Raw genomic sequence first — 26,307 nt, forward strand, 5'->3', positions numbered from 1 at the left:
GCACTGCTGTTCAGCTTGTGATCACAGCATCGCCTAAAAATGCCATAATATACATGTTCATGCTATTATTTAGCGATGGTATTATTACAGAAGATCCCTGACTGATAAAAATTACCAGGATTCTGATAATAGCAGGATTGTTGTGTTTTTGTGTTGAAATTTTAGTGCGTCTGACCTTAAATGTGTGAGGGAAGCAGCCACCAGCTGTGTGTAGCGACGTCTCTTAGTGCCTGAACTAACTATATCAACTTAGTTGTACAGTTGTGGTGAACAAAACATGTAGATACTTATTTATAACATCTGTATATAGTGAATACAAGCAAAAACAGCATTGTGGGAGGAGAATGTGGGTGAGTCAGGTGAGTTGAGGGAGGGAGGGAGGAAGTAGCAGCTAGTGGCGGGCTGCCACTGCCACTCAGCATGCCAACTTAAGTGATTCATTATGGTGAACATGAATGTAGATACTTATATATAACGCCTGTATATAGTGAATAAAAGCTTAAACAGTATTGTGGGAGGAGAATGTGGGCGAGTGAGGTGTTGAGGGAGTGAGTGGCAGCGAGTGGCTGGCTGGTGTGTTGTGGTTATTCCTCATTGCTTTTTGACTCATAATACCAACTTAGTGGTTCGTTATGGTGAACAAAACATGTATCTACTTATATATAACCTGTGTATATAGTGTAATAACCGACAAAGTATTTGTTCACTGTTTGATGAACATAATAATTGAATCAACAATATGCACACCATATTTTTGAGTACAACGATGATTCACTCATTTTATTATATAAATATATCGCACTACAACACAAATATAGAATAGTGGCAAGAGGCGGCATCAGCTAGGCTGTGTTTCCACAAGCCAAGAGGCCTACCCCAGGGCACGTCCCACAGTGATAAAATACGGAAAATATATAGTGTAATATGGAAATGTGGATCTAGGAATTAGTAATAAAGTTAGTGAATACCATTGCAAGCCGGAAATTAGGCAGAAAATTCCTTGTAAGAATACAAGCAAAGAATAAATCAATGTTATAAATCCAGTAACTGGAAACTAGTGACATCAACCTGGGACAACAAGAGGTCACCTGTAGCGACCGGGGACTAGCTTTGCTACCCTACGCTAAGTACCTGCCATAAAGTTTGAACAAAATAACATATATAATATTACAAATATTCGGTATACATATAATATTATAAATATTAAATATATACATATAATTTTATAAAGAGTTAAAAGGACTGACATCAACAAGTGATCCATACAGTGAAGCACAAATACAATACAATACATCAGACAATGGAGAGGTGTGGCAAGTGTTCGGGAGTATTGGGAAAACGTAATGTAGGCGTCAAGTGTTGCATCTGTAACATAAGATTTCACCTGGGCTGTACAGAATTATCTACAGAATGCACACAAAGGCAAGGAATTTACTGGGTCTGCAAGGATGACAGATTAATGTTGGAGAACATAACTAAACTGATGAAAAACATTCCCGAGTCACAGCGATTTTCATTCACAGACAAGCTACCAGTGATATATGCAGACTGGGGAAAGACAACATTGGATAATGACCAAAACTCGGGAACAGATAGTTTAGAGAACCGCAGCAGTAGTGTAGAGGCAGAGGGTATTGTGGTACAAAATAACAGCAATATTACAGAGCCAGGTAATATAAACAATGAAAGCAACAGTGAGACAGAGTGCATAAATGAAGGAATTGGAACGATAGACAGAGATAGCTCCAATAAAGAGGAAGACAAGACACGCAAGTATAATTACCTTGAAAAACGCAAAACCGAAACATATTTGCAAATTCTACGCTAAAGGAATATGCAAATATGGAAAATTAGGAGCAAAATGCAATTTTCTACATCCTCGAAAATGCAGGAACATGTTGGCGAGAGGTACATGCCGTTTTGGAACAGGGTGTAGATACTTTCACCCTAAATTATGTCAATTTTCAATTAGGGACAAAAAATGCTACAATCTTCAGTGTCCGGAATTCCACGCGAGAGGTACACAGTGTTATAGACAGGAAGATCAATGTGACACTACTGGAAATTTTTTAGAGAAAGGCAGAAACAGAGTAGTAAATATAAGAGAGAGGAACAGTCAGATGGAACCACTACAGGATTACAGAGGGGAAGGGAGATTCCCACAAGACTGGAATACAAATTATCAACAAGCACACAGGTACTACACCACACAACACCTGTCCTACTACCAAAACTGGACGAATCACTTCCAAAACAACACACCCTGGACCGGGGTAGAGTGGGGGGAGAACTACCAAAGCCCACCAAAACTGACACGCAATGTGGAAAATCATTCATATTTGCAAACATACAAGGCTTGAAACCAAAATCAAGAAATAAAGCTAAGTTCATAAATGGCCTCCTAATAGAATCGAACTCAATATTTGGTGCATTTACAGAAACCCACACAAAAGACCACATGGATAGTGAAATCTGGATTCCGAAATATAATCTATATAGATGTGACAGAGTAATTAGGTCAAGTGGAGGAGTAGGTCTGTATATTAACCCTTAAATGGCGCATAGCTATATACCATTTGACACCCACAGGCGCATACCAAAAAAAAAAAAAAAAATTTTTTTCTTCCTAACCTGTTAATTTGTGTTCACTGATCATGGGAAAAATAATAAAAAAATAGTAAGTGGCATATATTGCACTCTATAGGGCTGGGAAGTGTAACAAAAATCAGGCGCTGACTGAGCGTGTGTCCCAGGCGGTCTGTTGATCGCCAGCTGTCAGGCCAGAGTTTCCACAAAGAGATAATTACCTAATTATTTCAATGTCTGATTGATTTTTTGTAGTTTTTTTGCTGTAATATTATTCAATAGTGTGTAGTGTGATATATTTATATAATAAAATGAGTGAATCATCGCTGTACTCAAAAATATGGTGTGCATATTGTTGATTCAATTATGTTCATCAAACAGTGAACAAATACTTTGTCGGTTATTACACTATATACACAGGTTATATATAAGTATCTGCATGTTTTGTTCACCATGACAAACCACTAAGTTGGTATGCTGAGTGGCAGTGGCAGGCAGTGACTGGCTGCCACTGGCTGCCACTCCCTCCCTCACCTCACCTCACCTGACATGCCACCATTCAACCCGTTCTCGCAAATTTAATAAGTCAATATTGACTTATTAGTTGCGTGCATAGGTGACATACTAAACATAATAGTTTCCCTTGAAAAGCTTCATAGAAAACACCGACCTTACCTAACCTACTTAGTATGTTAAAATAAGCATCTTATAGCTTCGTAATTACAATTGTTACTTAACCTATTATAGGTATAGGTTAGGTAATAATTGTAATTACGAAGCAATAAGATGCTTATCTTAACATACTAAGTAGGTTAGGTAAGGTCGGTGTTTTCTATGAAGCTTTTCAAGGGAAACTATTATGTTAAGTATGTCATTTATGCACATATTTAATAAGTCAATATTGACTTATTAAATTTGCGAGAATGGGTTGCACCATTCTCCACCCACCATACTGTTTTTGCTTTTATATACAGACGTTATATATAAGTATTTACATGTTTTGTTCACCATAACTGTACATCTAAGCTTGTATGGTGAGTAAAGGCACAAAGACGTAGCTACTTACACAGTCAGCTGGTAGCTGCCACCCTCAAGACCAGGCGCACTAATATTTCTCCTCCAACAGTACTGTGGTGTTATTACGCTATATACACACATTATATATAAGTATCTACCTGTTTTATTCACCATACTTGTACAAGTAAACTGGTATGGTGCCCAAAGACCATCGTGATCATCAGTAAACAACATGATAAGTCCTGCAGACGACGCTCCACCCTCACCAAAATGGCGGCTCCCAACCTCCTACTCTCGCTGTTATCTCACACTATACACATGTTATATATAAGTATCTACATTTGTGTTCACCCTAACGAACCACTAAGCTGGTATGGTGAGTGCAGTCAATAAAAGGTGGCCCCACACACTCAAAAGACAACGCCACCATCCTCCCTCCCACAGCATTACTCCTCCCTCCATGGCGCACAGCGCCAAATGTCACCACAATCCTGCTATTATCAGAACCCTGGTCAGTTTTATCACAGTCAGGGGTCTTCTGTAATAATATCATCGCTACATAATAGCATGAACAAGTATATTATGGCATTTTTAGGCGATGCTGTGGTCACAAGCTGAACAGCAGTGCTGTGAGCTCATGCTGCATGTGTCAGGCTTGGTAGCTCACTCAATACTGAGGCCCCTAACACCCTGGAGTTTGGCCCACGATTTTTTTTAAAAATGGCGTCTGTTTACAAGAGCCCTGATGAAGGTGTGGTGAACCCCGTGTATCCGCGGGCCGTTTAAATCTTGCGTAGTACTCCAAAGCATCACATGATGCGATGCGCAATTTACTGCAAGTCGGTCAAAGCATCATATGATGCGATGCGCAATTGAAGGGTTAAAGAGGAGCTGGCATGCACAGAGCTCCTGAACTCGTCCAATGAGGTGGTAGAGATACTTGGAGTCAAGGTAGAAAATATGGATCTACTTATTATTTTAATATACAAACCGCCAGGTGCAACAGTTGAGGAATTCACTGAACAGATCCACAAAATAGAGAATATCCTTGATAACCTTGTAAACCCAGTACCAGATATCATCTTCCTTGCAGACTTCAATCTACCCAGTTTAAAATGGAGAATAGTAAACAATAACATTATAGCAGGAAGTCAACCTGGAAATAACCAACCACAGATCAGAGAACTACTGAGATTCTGTGACAAATTCTCGCTCAGTCAGCAGATTACAGAACCAACTAGGAACGAAAATACGCTGGACCTGATATTCACGAACAATGAGGAACTAATCAGAGACATTACTGTCTCAGACACTATGTACTCGGACCACAAGCTCATTGAAGTGCAAACTGACATTAATAACGGTAGTAGGCCCAAGAGAAACAACAAGCGAGAAGGGGCTTTCAATAAATTTAATTTTAATAATAAGAGGATAGACTGGGAGAAAATAAACAGGGAACTTACAAACATTCAATGGGAAAATGTTCTAAGAAATAAAAATCCTACGCAAGGAATAGAAAAACTGACTTCTGAAGCATATGAAGTGTTTGAAACATGTTCCTTTGAGGAAAGCCAGAAAGAGATCCAATGTAGAAGGAGAACGCAGACGACATTACAAAAGGAGGAAGAAATTAACAGAAAAGCTTAAGCAGAGACGACTCTCCATACAGAGAAGAAATAATTTAAACAGGGAGACTGAAGAAATCGAACAGAGACTGAAGCATTCCTATCAGACTGAAGAAAGGCAACTAGAACAGAAAGCAGTTCAAGAAATAAAGAAAAACCCAAAATATTTCTTCACATATGCTAAATCAAAAGTGAAAACCACTGCCAGTATTGAACCTATTCGTATTAGCGAAGGTTCATACACTGAGGATAACAGAAATTAGTGAAATCCTAAAAAGGCAGTATGAGGACATGTTTAGCACTCCGATACTCAGCATGAAAGTGGAAGATTCAGACAATTTCTTTATGAATGATACTCAAACACCTGTAAATATAACAGATATCAACACGAGCGTGGCAGATTTTGAAAGAGAAATTGACAATATGCCCATGCACTCAACCCCGGGTCCAGACTCATGGAATTCAATATTTATAAAGAAATGCAAAGTTCCAGTAGCACAGGCACTCGGTATAGTGTGGAGGAAGAGCTTGGACACAGCGGAGATACCAGATGTGCTTAAAGCAGCAGACATTGCCCCTCTACACAAGGGTGGTAGCAAAGTATTGGCAAAGAATTATAGACCAGTTGCACTAACGTCCCACATAATAAAAGTATTTGAGAGAGTGATCAAGAGTCAGGTCACTAGATTCATGGAAACCAATGACCTCCACAATCCAGGCCAACATGAATTTAGAGCAGGAAGATCATGCCTCTCACAGCTACTTGACCACTATGACAAAATCACTGAGGCATTAGAGGAAAAACATAATGCAGATGTTGTGTACACAGATTTTGCAAAGGCATTCGACAAATGTGACCATGGAGTGATTGCACACAAAATGAGGTCAATGGGTATAATTGGTAAAGTAGGAAGCTGGATACTCAATTTCTTGTCGAACAGAACACAAAGAGTAACAGTCAATCAAAATCGAGTTCGAGTGCAGTTAAAAGCTCTGTACCTCAAGGTACAGTCCTTGTACCACTGCTGTTCCTTATTCTCATATCAGATATAGACAAAAACACAAGTCACAGCTTCGTGTCATCCTTTGCAGATGATGCAAAAATTAGCATGAAAATTACCTCTGCTGAAGACATTGATAAACTACAAACAGATATTAACAAAGTTTTCGATTGGGCAGCAGAAAATAACATGATGTTTAACGGTGATAAATTCCAGGTACTCAGATACGGCAAAAATGAGGATCTTAAACATAATACAGGGTACAAAACACAATCGAATCTGCCCATAGTAGGAAAACAGCATGTCAAGGATTTGGGAATAATGATGTCCGACGACCTAACGTTTAGGGAGCATAACCAAGCAAGTATTGCGTCAGCCAGAAAAATGATAGGATGGATTACGAGAACCTTTAAGTCCAGAGATCCCATCACAATGGTTGTACTCTTTAAATCACTTGTGTTGTCCCATCTAGAGTACTACTCAGTACTCACTTCCCTCTTCAGAGCAGGAGAGATTGCTGAAATTGAGGAAATACAGAGAACATATACGGCACGCATAGACGAGATAAAGCACCTAAATTATTGGGATCGTCTCAAAGCTCTCCAAATGTACTCTCTAGAAAGGAGACGAGAGAGATACCAAATAATATACACATGGAAAATACTGGAGGGACAGGTCCCAAATCTGCACAGTAAAATAACAACGTACTGGAGTGAACGACATGGAAGAAAATGCAGAATAGAACCAGTGAAGAGCAGAGGTGCCATTGGCACAATCAGAGAACACTGTATGAACATCAGAGGCCCACGGTTGTTCAACGTCCTACCAGCGAGCATCAGAAATATTACAGGAACAACCGTGGACATTTTCAAGAGGAAACTAGATTGTTTCCTTCAAGGAGTGCCAGACCAACCGGGCTGTAGTGGGTATGTGGGCCTGCGGGCTGCTCCAAGCAACAGCCTGGTGGACCAAACTCTCACAACTCAAGTTTGGCCTCAGGCCGGGCTTTGGGAGTAGAAGAACTCCCAGAACCCCATCAACCAGATATACACACTATTGAATAATAATACAGCAAAAAAACTGCAAAAAATCAGAGACATTGAAATAATAAGGTTATCTCTTTGTGGCCACTCCTGCCTGACAGCTAGGAGCAACAGACCGTCTGGGACGCATGCTGAGTCAGCGCCTGTTTTTTGCCAGACTTTCCCGCCCTATAGCAGGCAATATATGCCACTTAAATTTTTTTTATAATTTTTCCCATGATCAGAGGACACAAATTAACAGGTTTAGAAGAAAAAAAATATATATTTTTTTTGGTATGCGACTGTGGATGACAAATGCTAATTAGCCCTGAGCAACACTAGGGTTAAGGGTAAGGTCTTCCGACATGAGTAAACCCAAATCCTTTACATTGCTTTTTGTTCTATGTTATGATTTGACTGTGTTTTGTACGTTGTTTCCATTTTTATATTTTAATTTTTTCCATGGCACATAAGCTGGAACTTATCTTCGTTAAACACCATACTATTTTCTGTAGCCTCTAGAAAGACCTGATTTACATCTGGAGGTTTGCTGTGTCCTCTATGTTGTCTACTCTCATAAAAATCGTAGTGTCATCAGCAAAGTATGATATGGTACTATAGATTGTGTCCTTCTCGATGTCCGATATAAGGATGAGAAAAGAGTACTGGAGAAAGCACAGTACCCTCAGGGACTGAGCTCTTCACGGTCGATGGACCGGATTTTATTTTGTTGACTATTACACATTGGGTTCTGTTAGTCAGGAAATTGTAGATCCATCTGCCTATTTTTTTTGGTAATAACTTATGAACGCATTTTATGTGCAATAACACCATGGTCACATTTGTCAAAGGCTTTTTCAAAATCTGTATAAATTACATCAGCGATTTGTCTGTCTTTCATGGCATCTAATGCCATGTCATAGTGGTCCAGCAACTATGATAGGCAAGAGCACCCTGTTGTGAAACCATGTTGTCTGGGGTTATGGAGATGCTGGGATTCCATGTGTTTTGTGATCATACATCTTAGCACTCAAAGATTTTTATGATGTTTTTATGTTAGTGCTATCGGTCTGTAATTTTTTACCTCTGTCTTATTTCCTCCTTTATGGAGTGGTGCTATCTCTGCTGTTTTTAGTATGTCAGGAATAACGCCAGTATCTAGTCTTTGTCTCAAAAGAATGTGAAACGCCTGCGATAGTGTTTTTTTACAGTTGTTGATGAATATAGGGTTCCAAGAATCCGGGCCTGGTGCAGAGTGCATAGACATACTGTCTATGGCTTCTTCAAAATCCAGTGGGGATAGGGTTACATCTGATATATGATTTGATGTTGGTATCATATCCATGAAAAATTCATTTGGGTTATTTTACGTTGTGGTAGTTGTAATAATAATATTATGTTGTGAGTCGATAGATTGTCTCTCCCGGACAACCCACCAAACCCAAAACCTCTGTAGAGTGCTTACACTTAAATCAGGAGATCACCCTGCAAGCTTCTTTCTTATGGAGAGGGGCTCAGCGTCACATTTCTAGGGGATGCGGCTCCAACACCAGCCTCGTTGTCATGTGCGCACACCCACTTGAGCCGCCATGACTCCCCACTATCTCCTCGGATGGTATGATCTCCCAAATCCCCTTTCCTGAATTATTATTCTGTACTACCCTGTCCACAGCTGTGGTGCTTTCTCTCTCTCTCTCTCTCTCTTGCTTCCTGGGAAGCCTCACTAAGACAAGGGCAAACACCTGATGATTATGAACATTTAATAACAACACAGAACATATATAAAACACTCACATACAGTATATAAACCTCAACATCTTATGATGTAGTCTGGTTGCAAACCACTACCATCAAGACTATCAGCTGCTTATACCAAGTGGTAACCCAACTCCTGGCTTGCCACTTATGCTACCAACCTCACTTAGTGAGTTAAACCTTGTAAACAAATATGGCACTATCAGCCCTAAAACATATATATAGGTATGGCACTATCAGCCCTAGAAAATATTTATCTCTGCAGGTACTCCAGCCTACAGTTGTAACTCTTTAACCCTTGAATGGCGCCTGGCTATTTAGCATGTCACTCACAGGCACTTACCAAAAAAAAAATACAGAGACCACTTGGTTTCCGAACTTTAGTTATCCGAAACTTCCAGTTTCCCGATTGGGGTTGGGGAGTCATGCTACCCGAACAAAGTTCGGGTAAGAAGGGGTCCGCCCAGCGTCACGCCGGCTTGTGGTGGTGGGTGGGAGATGGTCCAGTTTGCCCACTGTGACTTCACAGATTCACGGCCTATTATTCCTATTATTTTGAATTGCCATAAGGCTGGAATGTTCATTCTGTGCTTTTGTTTTACATATCTGCACAATCAAGAAACATCTGTGCACCATGTTGGCTCCAAATGCACGCATTGCGTCAGTGATTGCTGACCGGTGGGTGGATGGATGAGGGAGCTTAGGTGGGAGGCAGTATGAGAGAGGGGGGGGGGGAGAATTAGTCAGAAAGGGAGGGAGGAAGAGAGATGCTAGGAGGGAGGGGGAGGGAGGGAGAGATGCTAAGAGGGAGGGGGAGGTAGGGAGAGATGCTAGGGGGTAAGCAGGAAGGGACGGAAGTAGTGAGAATTAGGGAGGGAAAGGCAGGTACAGGCAGGCAGGCAGGCACAGGCAGGCAGGCACAGGCAGGCACAGGCAGGCAGGCACAGGCAGGCAGGCAGGCACAGGCAGGCAGGCAGGCACAGGCAGGCAGGCAGGCACAGGCAGGCAGGCACAGGCAGGCAGGCAGGCAGGCAGGCAGGCAGGCAGGCAGTGAGTGGTAGTCACGCGGTTGAACCACGTGACCTTTAAAAGAGAGTATGGGATGTAGGGGGGCGGTTGGTGGGGGCGAGACCGGCTCATTCCCGAAGATAAGCCTAACACACACTACCCGTTAGCATGATGGCAGGCTTGCAGGCTGGGAAGGAGGCAGGCAGGCTTGCAGGCTGGGAAGGAGGAAGGCAGGCTTGCAGGCTGGGAAGGAGGCAGGCAGGCTTGCAGGCTGGGAAGGAGGCTTGCAGGCTGGGAAGGAGGCAGGCAGGCTGGGAAGGAGGCAGGCAGGCTGGGAAGGAGGCAGGCAGGCTTGCAGGCTGGGAAGGAGGCAGGCAGGCTTGAAGGCTGGGAAGGAGGCAGGCAGGCAGGAAGCGATATATGGGTGTTGAAGTGAACCATGAACCACGTGACCTTTGAGAGTGTGTGTGTGTGTGGGTTTGGGGTGGGGGGAGAGGGGGAGATGTGTCGGTGGTAGGGGAGGGACCGGCTGACTTCGTAAGCCTAACCACACTCCACAGACCTTTGACCCAGATTTGTTTCTTAAATGTACAGTACATCATCGTATATTTTAGGCAGGATGTGCTTGCAGGCTGGTAGGATGTGCCTGCAGGCTGGCAGGATGTGCCAGCAGGCTGGCACGCAGGATGTTCCTGCAGGCTGGCAGGCAGGATGTGCCTGCAGGCTGGCACGCAGGATGTTCCTGCAGGCTGGCAGGCAGGATGTGCCTGCAGGCTGGCAGGCAGGATGTGCCTGCAGGCTGGCAGGCAGGATGTGCCTGCAGGCTGGCAGGCAGGATGTGCCTGCAGGCTGGCAGGCAGGATGTTCCTGCAGGCTGGCAGGCAGGATGTTCCTGCAGGCTGGCAGGCAGGATGTTCCTGCAGGCTGGCAGGCAGGATGTTCCTGCAGGCTGGCAGGCAGGATGTTCCTGCAGGCTGGCAGGATGTTCCTGCAGGCTGGCAGGAAACATCCAGAGGATGTTTGCCAGACGTCTTAATAATCAGTTAGGAACAATTAAGGACTTTTATAAAGCGGATCAGGACTTCACTTATTGGTGGGTACAAACAAAACACGGTCGCATTTACGCTATGAACCTGTCGATTTTTTCCCCTAGAGTTTTCTCGTAAATTTTTCGGAAAAATTTCTTTTTACATTTCTAGCTTATTTTTTCCCCTCTATTTCTCGTATACGAACTTACATGTTAACCGACGGGTCTCGTCCCCAAGGGGTTCGGAAACAAAGTGGTGCTCTGTATATATATTTTTTCTTCTAAACCTGTTAATTTGTGTTCACTGGTCATGGGAAAAATAATAAAAAAAATCGTAAGTGGCATATATTGCCTGCTATAGGGCGGGGAAGTCTTGATAAAAAACAGGCGCTGACTCAGCATGCGTCCCAGGCGGTCTGTTGCTCGCCAGCTGTCAGGCCGGAGTTGCCACAAAGAGATAATTACCTAATTATTTCAATGCCTCTTGATTGATTTTTCGTAGTTTTTTTGCTGTAATATTATTCAATAGTGTGCAGTGTGATATATTTATATAATAAAATGAGTGAATCATCGCTGTACTCAAAAATATGGTGTGCATATTGTTGATTCAATTATGTTCATCAAACAGTGAACAAATACTTTGTCGGTTATTACACTATATACACAGGTTATATATACGTATCTGCATGTTTTGTTCATCATAACGAACCACTAAGTTGCTATTATGAGTCAAAAAGTAACGAGGAGTGACCGCCACACACCAGCCAGCCACTCACTCCCTCCCTCAACACCTCACTCGCCCACATTCTTCTCCCACCATACTGTTTTTGCTTTTATTCACTATATACAGACGTTATATATAAGTATCTACATTCGTGTTCACCATAATGAACCACTAAGTTCGTATGCTGAGTGGCAGTGGCAGCCCACCACTGGCTGCCACTCCCTACCTCCCACACCTCACCTGACTTGCCACCATTCTTCTCCCACCATACTGTTTTTGCTTATATATACAGACGTTATATATAAGTATTTACATGTTTTGTTCACCATAACTGTACATCTAAGCTTGTATGGTGAGTAAAGGCACAAAGACGTAGCTACTTACACAGTCAGCTGGTAGCTGCCACCCTCAAGACCAGGCGCACTAATATTTCTCCTCCAACAGTACTGTGGTGTTATTACGCTATATACACACATTATATATAAGTATCTACCTGTTTTATTCACCATACTTGTACAAGTCTCCGTGGTGTAGTGGTAAGACACTCGCCTGGCGTTCCGCGAGCGCTATGTCATGGGTTCGTATCCTGGCCGGGGAGGATTTACTGGGCACAATTCCTTAACTGTAGCCTCTGTTTAACGCAACAGTAAAATGTGTACTTGGATGAAAAAACGATTCTTCGCGGCAGGGGATCGTATTCCAGGGACTTGCCCGAAACGCTACGCGTACTAGTGGCTGTACAAGAATGTAACAGTTCTTGTATATATCTCAAAAAAAAAAAAAAAAAAAAAAAAAAAAGTAAACTGGTATGGTGCCCAAAGACCATCGTGGTCACCAGTAAACAACATGATAAGTCGTGCAGACGATGCACCTCCCTCGCCAAATTGGCGACTCCCAACCTACTCTTTTTGCTGTTTATACCCTCTATACACATGTTATATATAAGTATCTACATTTGTGTTCACCCTAACGAACCACTAAGCTGGTATGGTGAGTGCAGTCAATAAAAGGTGGCCACACACAGTCAGAAGACAACGCCACCACCCTCCCTCCCACAGCATTACTCCTCCCTCCATGGAGCACAGCGCTAAATATCACCACAATCCTGCTATTATCAGAACCCTGGTCAGTTTTATCACAGTCAGGGGTCTTCTGTAATAATATCATTGCTACATAATAACATGAACAAGTATTATGGCATTTTTAGGCGATGCTGTGGTCACAAGCTGAACAGCAGTGCTGTGAGCTCATGCTGCGTGCATCAGACTTGGTGGCTCACTCAATACTGAGGCCCCTAACACCCGGGAATTTGGCCCACGATTAAAAAAAAAAATGGCGTCTGTTTACAAGAGCCCTGATGGTGTGGTGAACCCCGTGTATCCGTGGGCCGTTTAAATCTTGCGTAGTACTCCAAAGCATCATATGATGCAATGCGCAATTTAAGGGTTAAACTTCAATATAAGTATTCCTTGGCATAAAAATGATAATCAGTCACCCACCTTTCACTGCGTCTTGCATGCTAATGGCACTCAAGCACTCTTCTAACTCCCTACAAGTAGTCAATAAGAACTTCCTTCCCACATCTGAAGTTCTCTACCCTAACATCATCAGGTTCTTCCAGGTTCATCTACTAGGATCCTCTACAGCTTTTCCAGGCTGCTGCACCATAAAGTTTTCCTTGGACTCCAGTGGTACTCCACCACTGATTCCACAGAAGCATGTGAGACTTCACTTCACTGCTCCTCTTCACACAATTTGAGGTCCAATTCCTCATTATTGCTCTTCCACAGAGTACAACATCTACTCCTACAGTCTTGGAGTTCCATTCATTAACTTCTTCTTCTGGCCTCAGAGTACTCCCATCAACTCCTTCCTCATAACAAACCTGCAATCCATTGATACACCAATAAAAATGTTCCTCTACAAACATATAACTTTAACCCTTACACTGTTCAGGGGTCCTGGGGACATTTACACCCCTGTGCGCAAGAAAAAAAATTCAAATTTTTTTTTTTTTTTGTCTTCTATACATGTTAATTTGTGTCCCCTGAGCACGGGGAAAAAAAAAATTGTAGGTGACATATTTTGGGCGCAATTGACCGAGGAAGTCTGGCAAAAAGTGGGCGTTGACAGAGCGGTCGTCAGACCCGGTCAGCGTCACCAACACTGACAGGTGGGAGTTGCCACAAAGATATTATTACCTAATTGTTTCAATGTCTCAGATTGATTTTTTCTTAGTTTTTTTTTGCAGTAATATTATTCAATAGTGTGTATTGTAATATATTTATATAATAAAAGTGGTGAATAATTGCTATACTCAAAAGTATTAGTGATTCAATTATTATGTTTATAAAACAATAAACAAATAGTTTTGCTGCTATTACACTCTATACACAGGTTATATATAAGTATCTGCATGTTTTGGTCACCATAACGAACCACTAAGTTGGTATTGAGAGTCGAAAAGCAACGAAAAGTTACCGTCACACACCAGCCAGCCACTTGCTGCCACTCCCTCAACACACGCACTAAACTTTCTTCCCCAACAATACCAGTTGTGGTGTTATTACACTACATACAGACGTTATATATAAGTATGTATATATTTTGTTCACCACAACTGTACAGCTAAGCTGATATAGTTAGTTCAGGCACTAAGAGTCGTCGCTATACACAGCTGGCGGCTCCCTCACTCATTCAAGGTCACATGCACTAAACTTTCTCCCCCAACAATACTGTTTGCAGTGTTATTACCCTATATACACTTATTATATATAAGTATATACATGTTTTATGCACCGTAACTGTATACCTAAGCTTGTAGTGTGCCCAAAGAGCATAGTGGCCACCCTCTACACAGCCAGACAAATCGTGCAGACGACGTCACCTTCGTCACCCAAATGGCTGCTCCCAGCATAATCCTTTTGCTGTTATTACACTAACACACACATTATATATAAGTACTTATCTACATTTGTGTTCACCATAGAGAACCACTGAGCTGGTATGGTGAATACAAACAATAACAGGTGGCCACACAGTCAGTAAACGATGCCGTCTCCCTCCGTCTCTCAGCATCACTCCTCCCACAGCACTGATTATTACAACAATCCTGCAATTATCACAACCCTGGTTATTTATATCACAGTCAGGGGTCATCTGTAATATTGTCATTGCTAAATAATAACAATTATATATTTTGACATTTTTCGGCGATGCTGTGGTAGCAAGCTGAACAGCAATGCTGTTCGCTCATGCTGCGTGCACCAGCCTTGGTTGCTCCAACAGTACTGTGCCTCTCACACCTGAGAATATTGCCCACGATTTTTTAAAAAAATAGCATCTGTTTACAAGAGCCCTGAGGAAGCTAATGTGAACCCCGTGTAGCCGCGGGCCATTTGAATCGGGCCTGGCACCCTATGGCATATATATACGCCATGCGCACCGTGGGACATGTTACTCAGGGCGTATATATACGCCATGCGCAGTTTAAGGGTTAATGAACTACACACAATAAATGTTTCACCCGACATCTCCCTGCTTCCTGAACACCATAAGTATGGACTCTCCCGTTCGGGCGAATCCATCCTCCGCCTCGCCCGCTGAGCAGTTCCTCCGCCTGCCACCACGAGGCAGCTACTCCGCCAGGAGCTAAGCTCTGTCACCCATGAGTGCTCGGAGGGGACGGACGTTGCTCCGTCCTCCAGGGCATTCCTATGTCTTTACTCTAAGTTTTGAACTTTCTGCTTCAATAAAATTTGCCTAACATATCAATAAATACTGGCTACGGCCGCTGTGCACACGACCAACTACAAGCAAACACTGTTAACTGATTAAAACTGTGCCTACTACAAAAATGTCTCTTCCGAGGGCGCTCACTTGATGACGCCTGACCAGGGCGCACACACGGCTGCCCACGAAAATGTTTCTGGATGGCTTCACAATTCTTCCTGCTATCCAGGACTCGTGACCACACGTTTCAAGATTAATTCCACAGCTGAAACGTCTGCACACTTCCTTCCTCTTGAAGGTATATCAACTAGGGTTTTTTTCTCTAATTGGAACCCAATGGAGCTCAACTTTCCCTCACAATTTCTGGTGCTCAAGTGAACTCAACGTCCTTATAAGCGAGCCTCACACCCCCAGCAAATTCTCCACATCTCATGACCAGTCATTTATTTACATCCTTATTCACTGCCATACATGCAAACCGTTGGTCAAATTCAATCGAATGTATACTATATAAATATCCAGGTCTACATCTCTTTAACCTCTTAGGTCAAATCTGGTAAAATGACTCTCAAGGGAAGACTCGGTTCTCCTGCAGGCCAAGATCATAACAGTTATCAATCTTTAGTGTGTTTAGTGGCTCGCATACTGCTTCCTCAGTATTTCGCTCATTTCTTTGTTGTCATCTGTGAAAATTCCACATGTCTTTCGCAGGGGGCCCGATGCTAGATGTGGTTTTTTATCTTGATTTTGCATAGGAGAAAAAATATTTTATTTCTCTCTGTTTCACTGATGGCCTTTTGCTCTCTTTGCCTCTCCAGGGTTTTGTATGAATTTTGTAGCTTTAGTTCAATTGTTTCTATTTCTCTACCTAACCTTCTTCGCCGTTCATGAGAGAGGGTGCGACTCTCAAGTTGTTTCATGATTTGTTTTCTTCGCCTATAGAGGGAACGACGTTCCTGTTCCAATCTGCATCTCTTCTTGTTTTTTTCTTAGGGATATGCGGTTTAAGCATATTTCTAGTGCTACTGAGCTTATTTTTTTCAGACACTGGTTCAGGTTTGCATTTTCTAGCTGTTCTTCCCAGCTTATTTCTGTGAAGTCTTGGTTCATTTGCCCCCAGTTTATCTGTTTATTATTGAAGTTGAATTTGCTGAAATCTCCTCCACTGGGAATCGAGACTGGTTTTGAAGGTCTATTCCCCCATGCTTATTAGAACTTCAATTAAGTTGTGATCTGAGTAAGAGGTATTTGTAATCATTATGTTCCTGATCAATTCAACATTATTAGTGAAAATGATGTCCAGCGTGTTCTCCTTCCTAGTTAGTTCTACTATTTGCTAATTTCAGGCAAACCTGTCGCACATTCGTAGCAGGTCATTTGCATGTGACTGTTCATTTAGGCTACTTCCTGGAATTCTCTCTGATAGAACTGTATTAGCTAGGGTCTTCCATTTCAGATGCCGTAGGTTGAAGTCCCCAAGCAGGATGATGTTTGGGGCTGGATTTGTGAGATTTTCTAAGCAGTGTTCTATTTTCATTAGTTGGTCTTTAAACTGCTGATGATTTGCCTCTGGTGACTTATATACAAGGACAATAACTACATTTAGGATCCCTATTTTGATTATCAGCACTTCCACCATATTGTTTGTGGTAGCATCTATAATACCCACTGTCGAATGCTAACTAAACAAGTCACAACTAAAAGGTTAAACAATCCATGGCTTACTAAGGGTATACCTAAATCTGTTAATAAAAAATGACCATGAGAAGTAGTACCAGTATAGGTTAGGGGTCATCTCCAAAGCAGTTTCACGGAGATACTCATCAATGCTGTCCAAAATAATTAGGAGAGCCAAAATAAATATACCCAACCATATCTTTCCTATAAAATCTCTGTGGCTAGATCCTAGAAACCGAGTAAATTTGTTGCACAGAATTTTCCAGATCCAAAATCATACTGTCTGTCTGTTATTATATAGTTTTTCTCTAGTGGTTCTACCCATTTAGTTTAATTATTTTTTCCAATATTTTGACTATTACACTTGTCAATGATACAGGTCTATATTTGATGGGATCTTCCCTGCTGCCATTGTTGTACAGTGCTGCTGCGGCCTCTAATATCAACTGGGAGTCTGAAATAGGTAGCATAGTGTATATCAACCTTGTAGTGCAAACATTTCTTCTGTGTTAGCCTTTTTCCACACATCTGCTAGGACACCTGTTCACGGGGTTGCCTGAAAAATCTGTTGAAGTGGAATGCTGAGCTCAGGTGCACATTCTCTCAGGACCCATGGTGAAACTCCATCTGGGCCAAATGCTTTGTTCTTTCTTAGCTCCTTTAGCATTTTTTTCACTTCATATCTAGACACCTCTATGAAATGTGAGAAATCGATAAAGAATTTGGATAAAGAAAGAGAGCTAGGAGTGGTTCTAGATAGAAAACTATCACCTGAGGACCACATAAAGAATATTGTGTGAGGAGCCTATGCTATACTTTCTAACTTAAAAATTGTTTTTAAATACATAGATGGCAAGATACTAAAGAAATTGTTCACAACTTTTGTTAGACCAAAGCTGGAATCCAATATGCAGTGGTTGTATGGTGCCTATATCTTAAGAAGCACAGCAACATACTGGAAAAGGTGCAAAGACATGCAACTAAATGGCTCCCAGAACTGAAGGACAAGAGCTACGAGGAGTGGTTAGAGACATTAACCCCTTAACTGCGTGGCCTCCAAATATGACCCCCCAATGCGCAAGAAATATATTCTCAGGAAACGATTCTTTTTTTGTTCTAAAAGTGTCAAAAACCCCTCCCTGTATTTGGGTATAGCAATGGAATGTCAAAATTGTACTTACTTTGGCTGCTATGGGGTTCGTAAGGTGGCACGTGACGTCGTCATTCCCCGTGCACCCATGCTGTAAGCTCCCGGAACCGGTGGGGTGCCCAGGGCGGGATGCGCGCGATGCCGCGAATATATTTTTGCTCATTTTTTGTGCACAGTTCCAAATACAATTTATTAGATTTTACCTGCTGAACCAATGTATGGTGAACACGTACACTATATTATGGCAGTAGAACATCCGTACCGTCTGTAGACAGTTACGTGCATCAGAAACAAGTACACTTATCCTGCAATTGTTTCCAATTTATCACGCTGATATATTTATATTTACATTATATATACATACTGTACAGTATCACACACTATATACACACACACTCAGTACTCCGCAAGTGTGTGATATGTTGCGAAACAGCCAATGGGGCAGAGTGGCACCTTGCACTCTACGCACCAGGTGCTGATGCATCTTCACTTCTGTGATCTGTGTGTAGTGTTCCTGCATACTATGCATGCATGTTTACCCTTCTCCCGTGATACTGTGCCTGGCATATACTCCAGCATGTGTACCCCGAAGTTCTCAATCCCCCGCAGTCTGGAGCTGTGTGTGGCATTGTTGCTTGCACTCCGTGCGGTACTATGAAGCCCTCCCTGCCATACTTTACCAGCAGCTATGACACAACGCTAGCACTGAAGGTACGTATAGTCGGTTTCCTGCCGGACTTCACTAGGTACATATTGAAGCAGTTGAGCACTGCAAGATCCATGAGGTGGAAGAAGAACTTTTTCATCCACTTCACAGACCTGCGCACGCATTCCACACCACCAAGAATCATGTCACATTTATCGACGAGGCACATGTTCACGTTACAGTCTATGACACAGTCTGGCTTATACATGGGGTTGCGTGTCTGAAAATGGACCTTCCCACTGTCCAACATGGCACCGGTGTGAATCTTCGTCAGTATATTCACCTCGCGTCTGTCCTTCCACCGCACTGACAGCATATTGTCACACTTACGCAGCTGGCACTCGCCCACGGATATACCTATACCGAACACTGGCATTTCCTTCCTGAGGACCTTCACAGTGCCACATATGCCAGTGTTGTGGGCAAGGAGGTATCTGGTCAACAGGGGGCTGGTGTAATAGTTGTTGGTGAACAGTAACATGCCCCCCTGTTCAGCAACGGTTCCATCAGGGTTTTTACGGCACTGCTGGAGAACCCGTAGTCATCTTGAGCTGGTATGTCGACGTCTGTACCAAAATACAAGATCATGTCCAGGACGATACCAGTCTCACAGTCGCACAGCACGAAAAACTTCAGTCCAAAACTGTGCCACTTGGAAGGGATATTCTGCTTGAATGCCAGTCTGCCCTTGAACAGTACAAGCAACTCGTTGATAACGACATTCTGTCCAGGTACAAAATAATCGCTGAATACCTTGCGTACCTTCCACAGTCTGTCGGGTCTGTCCTCATTTGCATTGTTCTCGAAATGCAGGGGCCTGAGAATCAAGTGGAACCTATCCCGCGACATATACCGGTTGAAGACGGGTGATGGAACAAGGTTCCATCGCGTGAGGCATGAGGCAGGTAATATGCCACCTTCTATGAGGGTGTGGGCGTACATGTTTGTCTCGGTCACAAGATGCCTCATGAAGACATTGTCAAAATATGCCTGGAAATATTCCATGTCCATCATATCATCACCGGTATACGGGAATAAAACTTTAACACCATCATCGGTATCATCAAACGTTGGTATTTGAGAGACAAATGTGGCGCAATCCTCCCACACAAGTACACCAGGGAGTTTGGTGTTGGTGCCAACACCACCACGAGCACCAAAACCACGGCTACGTCGTCTGCTGCTGGAGCTGCTTGTGGGTATGCTTGGAGCTGAGGTAGATTTTCGTACCATAGGCCTACCACGAACACCTGATGTTGGGGGCCCACTGTTGTCATGCTGCGAGACACGCTGTCACCTGCCTCGACGTGTTGCTGAGGCAGCAAAGCCTCGCCTGGTACCACCCCTGCTGCTAGTACTCGGGTTGTCCACACTTCTTGTATCGGAGCCAATGTTACTGAAGCCCGAGAAAGATTCGTCACATGTACTGTCACTGAATAAACTAGCGTCTGGGGACTTACATGATGGTGGTGAGGATAACGGTGTTGACTCAGGGTGGCGAGACAGGCTGGGCGAGGAGCGTGTACCGTACACGCTTGCCACATCATCCACTTGCGTCTCTCCCTCACTCGTATCAGACCTCTGTGTCAGATCTTTCTCTGGATCATAGTCCAGGTCATCATCCACAGCACCGTCGTCATACAAAATATTGCGAATCTCTTCCTCAGAGTCATTTTCCATGACCGCGGGTCACCGTGGAGCGGGAGCTGGTTGACATCAGACATGGTTGCTGCTTGGGAACTGGGGCTCCCCACGGCCGTGGGGCATGCTAAAAAATTTTTTCAAGATGACGGACAATCACTGGGGTCCCCAGCCATCCATTCCATACCCACATCACGGTGCGCCACTTTTAAATTGAACGTGAAAAATACAAATACCCGGAGGTGCGTAGCGCACCCCAAGCGTAGGCCTGCAGGCACGTTGCGCAGTTAAAGGGTTAAATATTCCAAAACTAAAAGATAGAAGAAAAAGAGGCGATATGATTACTATGTACAAAATAGTAACGGGAATTGATAAAATTGATAGGCAAAAATTCCTGAGACCTGGAACTTCAAGAACAAGAGGTCATAGATTTAAACTAAGCAAAGGTGCCGAAGAAAATTAAATTTTTTAGAAGTGAATAAGAAAATTCACTTTCGCAAACAAGTGGGGTAGACAGTTGGAACAAGTTATGTGAGAAAGGTGGTGGAGGACGCATAAAATGCGTCCAAAAGGAATTACCGGAAAAATAGGCAGATGGATCTACAATTTCCTGACCAACAGAACCCAATGTGTAATAGTCAACAAAATAAAATCCAGCCCATCAACAGTGAAGAGCACAGTCCCCAAGGGTACTGTGCTTGCTCCAGTACTTTTTCTCATCCTCATATCGGACATAGACAAGAACACAGCCTATAGCACTGTATCATCCTTTGCAGATGACACTAGGATCTTCATGAGAGTAGGCAACATAGAGGACACGGCAAACCTCCAGTCAGATGTAGATCAGGTCTTTCTATGGGCTACAGAAAATAATATGGTGTTTAACGAAGATAAGTTCCAGCTCATGCGCTATGGAAAAAATGAAAATATAAAAACGGAAACCACGTACAAAACTCAGGCAAATCATAACATAGAACGAAAAGGCAATATAAAGGATCTGGGTGTACTCATGTCGGAAGACCTTACCTTTTAAGAACACAATAAAGTAGCCGTCACAACTGCAAGAAAAATGACAGGTTGGATAACAAGAACTTTTCACACTAGAGATGCTATACCGATGATGACACTTTTCAAAACGCTAGTACTCTCTAGAGTGGAGTACTGCTGCACAATGACAGCCCCTTTCAAAGCTGGAGAAATTGCTGACCTGGAGAGCGTGCAGAGATCCTTTACTACTAGAATCCACTCAGTAAAACATCTAAACTATTGGGACTGACTAAAGAGCCTAAAACTGTACTCCCTTGAGTGCAGGCGGGAGAGGTACATAATAATTTACACGTGGAAAATATTAGAGGGGCTGGTCCCAAACCTGCACACAGAAATAACATCACATAAGACCAGAAGACATGGCAGGATGTGCAGAATACCCCCGTTGAAAAACAGAGGTGCGACTGGTACTCTGAGAGAGAACTCTATCAACATCAGAGGTCCGAGACTGTTCAACACGCTTCCACTACACATAAGGGGCATAACTGGCTGACCCCTCACAGTGTTCAAGAGAGAACTGGATAAGCACCTCCAAAGGACACCTGATCAACCAGGCTGTGACTCATACGTCAGGCTGCGAGCAGCCGCGTCCAACAGCCTGGTTGATCAGTCCGGCAACCTGGTCGACGACCAGGTTGCCGCGTCCGGCAACGCGGCCTGGTCGACGACCGGGCCGCGGGGACACTAAGCCTCGGAAGCACCTCGAGGTAACCTCAAGGAGGCCAAAAGCGTCAGTAATTTCAAAGCGTTATATGACAGAGTGCTTGGAAAACGGGACATCATGAGCATAGCTCTCATCCTGTAACTACACTTAGGTAATTATATAATTTATAGGTTGTGTGGGGTCTATGTTCTCCTATTCCACATTCCATAACATGGCATTTGTTCACCCTAAATTCCATTTGCCAAGGGTGCTGATACACTTATTTTGTTCAGGTCTTTTTGAAGGGCAGGACAATCATGAATTTATGATCTCTGCCAGTACAATAGTCAGTTCTGTACATGCGGAGCACAATGACTTAGAAAGGAAAATTATTATTATTAATAATTATATATCCTCCCCAAAGCAATGGAATAGTATAGGAAACGCTTATTTAAGACATTCACTGGTTGAAAATATATATAGAAACAGCAGTGTTAAATGATAGAAAACAGTCTGGAACTCTGTAAGACATACAAATGACCAATTTTGGGATATGAGTTTTGTATGAAACATTATTGGAACCAAGTGAGTGCACACAGAGTGGAGAGCAGCAGCAAGTTGTCCACTCAGGCGGCGACTACTCCAGTGTCCAGTAGACGTCAGTGCGACGCTTGGGTGGTCTTCTACAGTAACAATAAGTGCATTAACTGTACTAGTGTTTTTTTTCTTTGTTAGTTTAGGGATAGGAATTTTAGGAATGTGTGTTTGTAGAGCCCTGTGTGTCTTGTGTTATTTTGGGCTCATTCACCCACTTTAAGGAGTACTGTAACACGTGGTTTAAACTCCATCAACCTTGGTCCCCGTTAGTAAAGTGATTAAGTGTAGAGACCTTATATTGTAAAAATCCATGCTACATTTGTATATTACCAAGAGAGTCTACAGTAAAATAATGACTAAGCCCAGATTTGTGTGGGACCAATAGTCAATTCATCCATTATGTTTGTTTGGTGAAGAGTATCACTCAATCTCAACAATCCAGTAACGTAATCGTGTGTTCCCATAGTTAATAAGTGTAGAATAATCCGGAATTGTTCAATAAAACCCCATATGTTGTAAAGATTTAACCCCAGTGCACTTATTGTCCAACTTAGACTAAGAATACTTGACCCTTCCCCAATTATCATATATGATACATACGTTTCCTTCCATTATTCATAAGAAAGTAAGGACAGGTATTGTTGGTCTGTACTCTCAGGTACGGCTTACAGGCAGCCCTGCTGCTGCAATATGTTACCAAAAAATATTATCCCATACTCCGGGATATATTTATAAAAAATATTGGCCCTTGTGTGAATATGTTAATCTGTAAGTAATATTAACTCTGCTCTAGAATAGCTAATGCAAAGCATGTAAGTAAATATTATGTAATTTGTATTAGTAAATCAAGTACTGTAATACTCCTTTATCTTGTATGTATCTTGTTCTTGTAATTTGTATATTATGTATAATTTGTAATATTATGTATATTATGTATATTGTATATTATGTAATTTGTATATTATGCAATTTGTATTAGTAAATAAAGTACTGTAATATTACTTTTTTGTTGTAAATACATCTAGTTTAACCAAATATTCTTTTCCACAGGATAACAAGCCAGAGGCATGTTCAGTGTGTTTTAACGATTATGATGACAATCGGCTACGGCCTCGCAATCTGCCGTGTGGCCACACATTCTGCTCCCAGTGTATTGACAATGCTATCAAGAATGGTCAGCTGCCGTGCCCCAGCTGCCGTTCCCAGCACACTGCCACAGCTGCTACTCAGTTCCCAATTAGCTATGCTGTGGAGGCTTTAGTTAGGAAACTCAAAAATATCCAGCTAACAACTGAGGAAGTAGTGCCAGCAAAACCTTATGAAGGTCCAGCCAGAGGCATCAGTAAGACGTTACGTTCCCTGGTGCAGGAGCAGAAGAACATCATCAGCAGCCTCATTACTAGCTGTGAAGAGGTGCTGTCCCAGCTGGGGGAGTACCGGGGGCAGCTGGGGGACTGGAAGACTCACCACCTCCAGCTCCAGGACAAACTCTATGCTCTAGTAGAGCAGAACAAGTCAGCAATGAAACTCTTGGAACTGGAGGATACGAGTGTGGTAGATATGACAACACAAGGAGAGGAAGGGAAGACTCAGCTGCAGGTCATGGTGGGGAACCTCGACACAGTCAACACCCTACAGGAGGTTGACACAACCATAGACACAGCTCATGAGTGCAAGATGAAGGTAGAAGATTGGCTCCGGAAGTGCCAGGAAATCTTCCCAGATGTCAAGACTGTCCACACCTCAGTGAAGGTACACTGCTGAAGGTCACATTGTTCTCACCCAACTGAGTGTAGTATTGCCTCTATATAAACACTTTTGCCATGGAGACACATCAAGATGAGAGTTGACTTTATAGATAGGAAACTTTTTGCTCTAACACCTGAAACATTTTTATTAATAAAGTCAACTGTCATCTTGGTGTTTCTCTACACTGTGGTCAGTGTAGAGAAACATTACTTATATTGCCAAATTACTTTACTCAGTCTGATGCTTCATTATAGTCCAGGTACTTTACTCAGAGCCTGATGTTGCATTATAGTCCAGTTACTTTACTCAGAGCCTGATGCTTCATTATAGTCCAGGTTCCACTATTAATGTTTGTGTTGGTAATGACAGGTGCAGGAGACCATCAGGGAGGCCCTGGAGATGATGACCACAGAGACAAGTGCCACAGCTGACCCCGTACACCTGGGAGACTCAGCCTCCACCATTAATGTTTGTGTTGGTAATGACAGGTGCAGGAGACCATCAGGGAGGCCCTGGAGATGATGACCACAGAGACAAGTGCCACAGCTGACCCCGTACACCTGGGAGACACAGCCTCCAGCATCATGAATAAAGTTCAGGAAATCACTAGAGAGATCCCCCAGAAGCACTTAACAGTAAGTTTTTTATTTTATCTCATAGGTCATATCACAAGATAATGAGCTGCGTTTTGAGGAGAGGAAGCCTGTTCTTAGGTTTATCGGGGTTCCCCAAGGTCAACTACTGACTTTCCTTAATTTACAATTTACAATAGTGTCCTATCTCTGGGATAAATATTTACTGGTAGGTGAACAGGCCCAACAGGTGAAAGGGAACATGTGAACCATTTCTGTCCTGCATAGTGATTGAGCCTGTGATCCTCTATTGAACCCGGGATCATGGCCCCCCTCACAGAGGCGCAAAGAGTGGGTGACACTGCACCAACCAACCGGGAAAACATTCAGGAAGATAGTGAAACAAAACAGACCACTGCTGGGTTCGAAGAGACTGAAGCCTTAAAATTGCCAACAAACTCCCTGACAATGCCAGCACCAACTTCCCTGCCAGTACAGGGGGGCTGGAGCTACAGGTCCAACACCAACCCCCTACCAGTAGAAAGACCTGAAAGTTGTAGCATCTTGATTATCTTGAGATTATCTTGAGATGATTTCGGGGCTTTAGTGTCCCCGCGGCCCGGTCCTCGACCAGGCCTCCACCCCCAGGAAGCAGCCCGTGACAGCTGACTAACACCCAGGTACCTATTTTACTGCTAGGTAACAGGGGCATAGGGTTAATGAAACTCTGCCCAGTGTTTCTTGCTGGCGCCTGGGATCAAACCCGGGACCACAGGATCACAAGTCCAGCGTGCTGTCCGCTCGGCCGACCGGCTCCCAGCATTAAATATTATGATAGATATCGTGAGGAGACATTCACATATGGGACTAATAGAACAAGAACCTGGCAATGTGATGTTATAGTGGCCAGAATTCGCCTGGGATATAGACATATCTGGCAGCTTTCTCAAAACCCAAATGTCGAGTACACAATGTGTCAACTTTGTGAAGGAGAAAACATGCACTCTCTTGAACATGAACATAATATT

General features: G+C 43.0%; 1 protein-coding gene across 1 annotated transcript in view; it reads left to right on the forward strand.

Moving 5' to 3' along the window:
- Positions 1-26,307, forward strand: part of LOC138365096 (uncharacterized) — a 103,641-nt gene that overhangs the window by 55,103 nt on the left and 22,231 nt on the right. Inside the window, exons 3-4 of the mRNA XM_069325209.1 lie at positions 24,009-24,710; positions 25,196-25,342. Coding sequence (XP_069181310.1) covers positions 24,009-24,710; positions 25,196-25,342 — 849 coding nt within the window. The remainder of the gene's footprint in view (positions 1-24,008; positions 24,711-25,195; positions 25,343-26,307) is intronic.

The sequence above is a fragment of the Procambarus clarkii genome, chromosome 15, assembly GCF_040958095.1.
Source record: "Procambarus clarkii isolate CNS0578487 chromosome 15, FALCON_Pclarkii_2.0, whole genome shotgun sequence".
NCBI classification, from domain to species: Eukaryota; Metazoa; Arthropoda; class Malacostraca; order Decapoda; family Cambaridae; genus Procambarus; species Procambarus clarkii.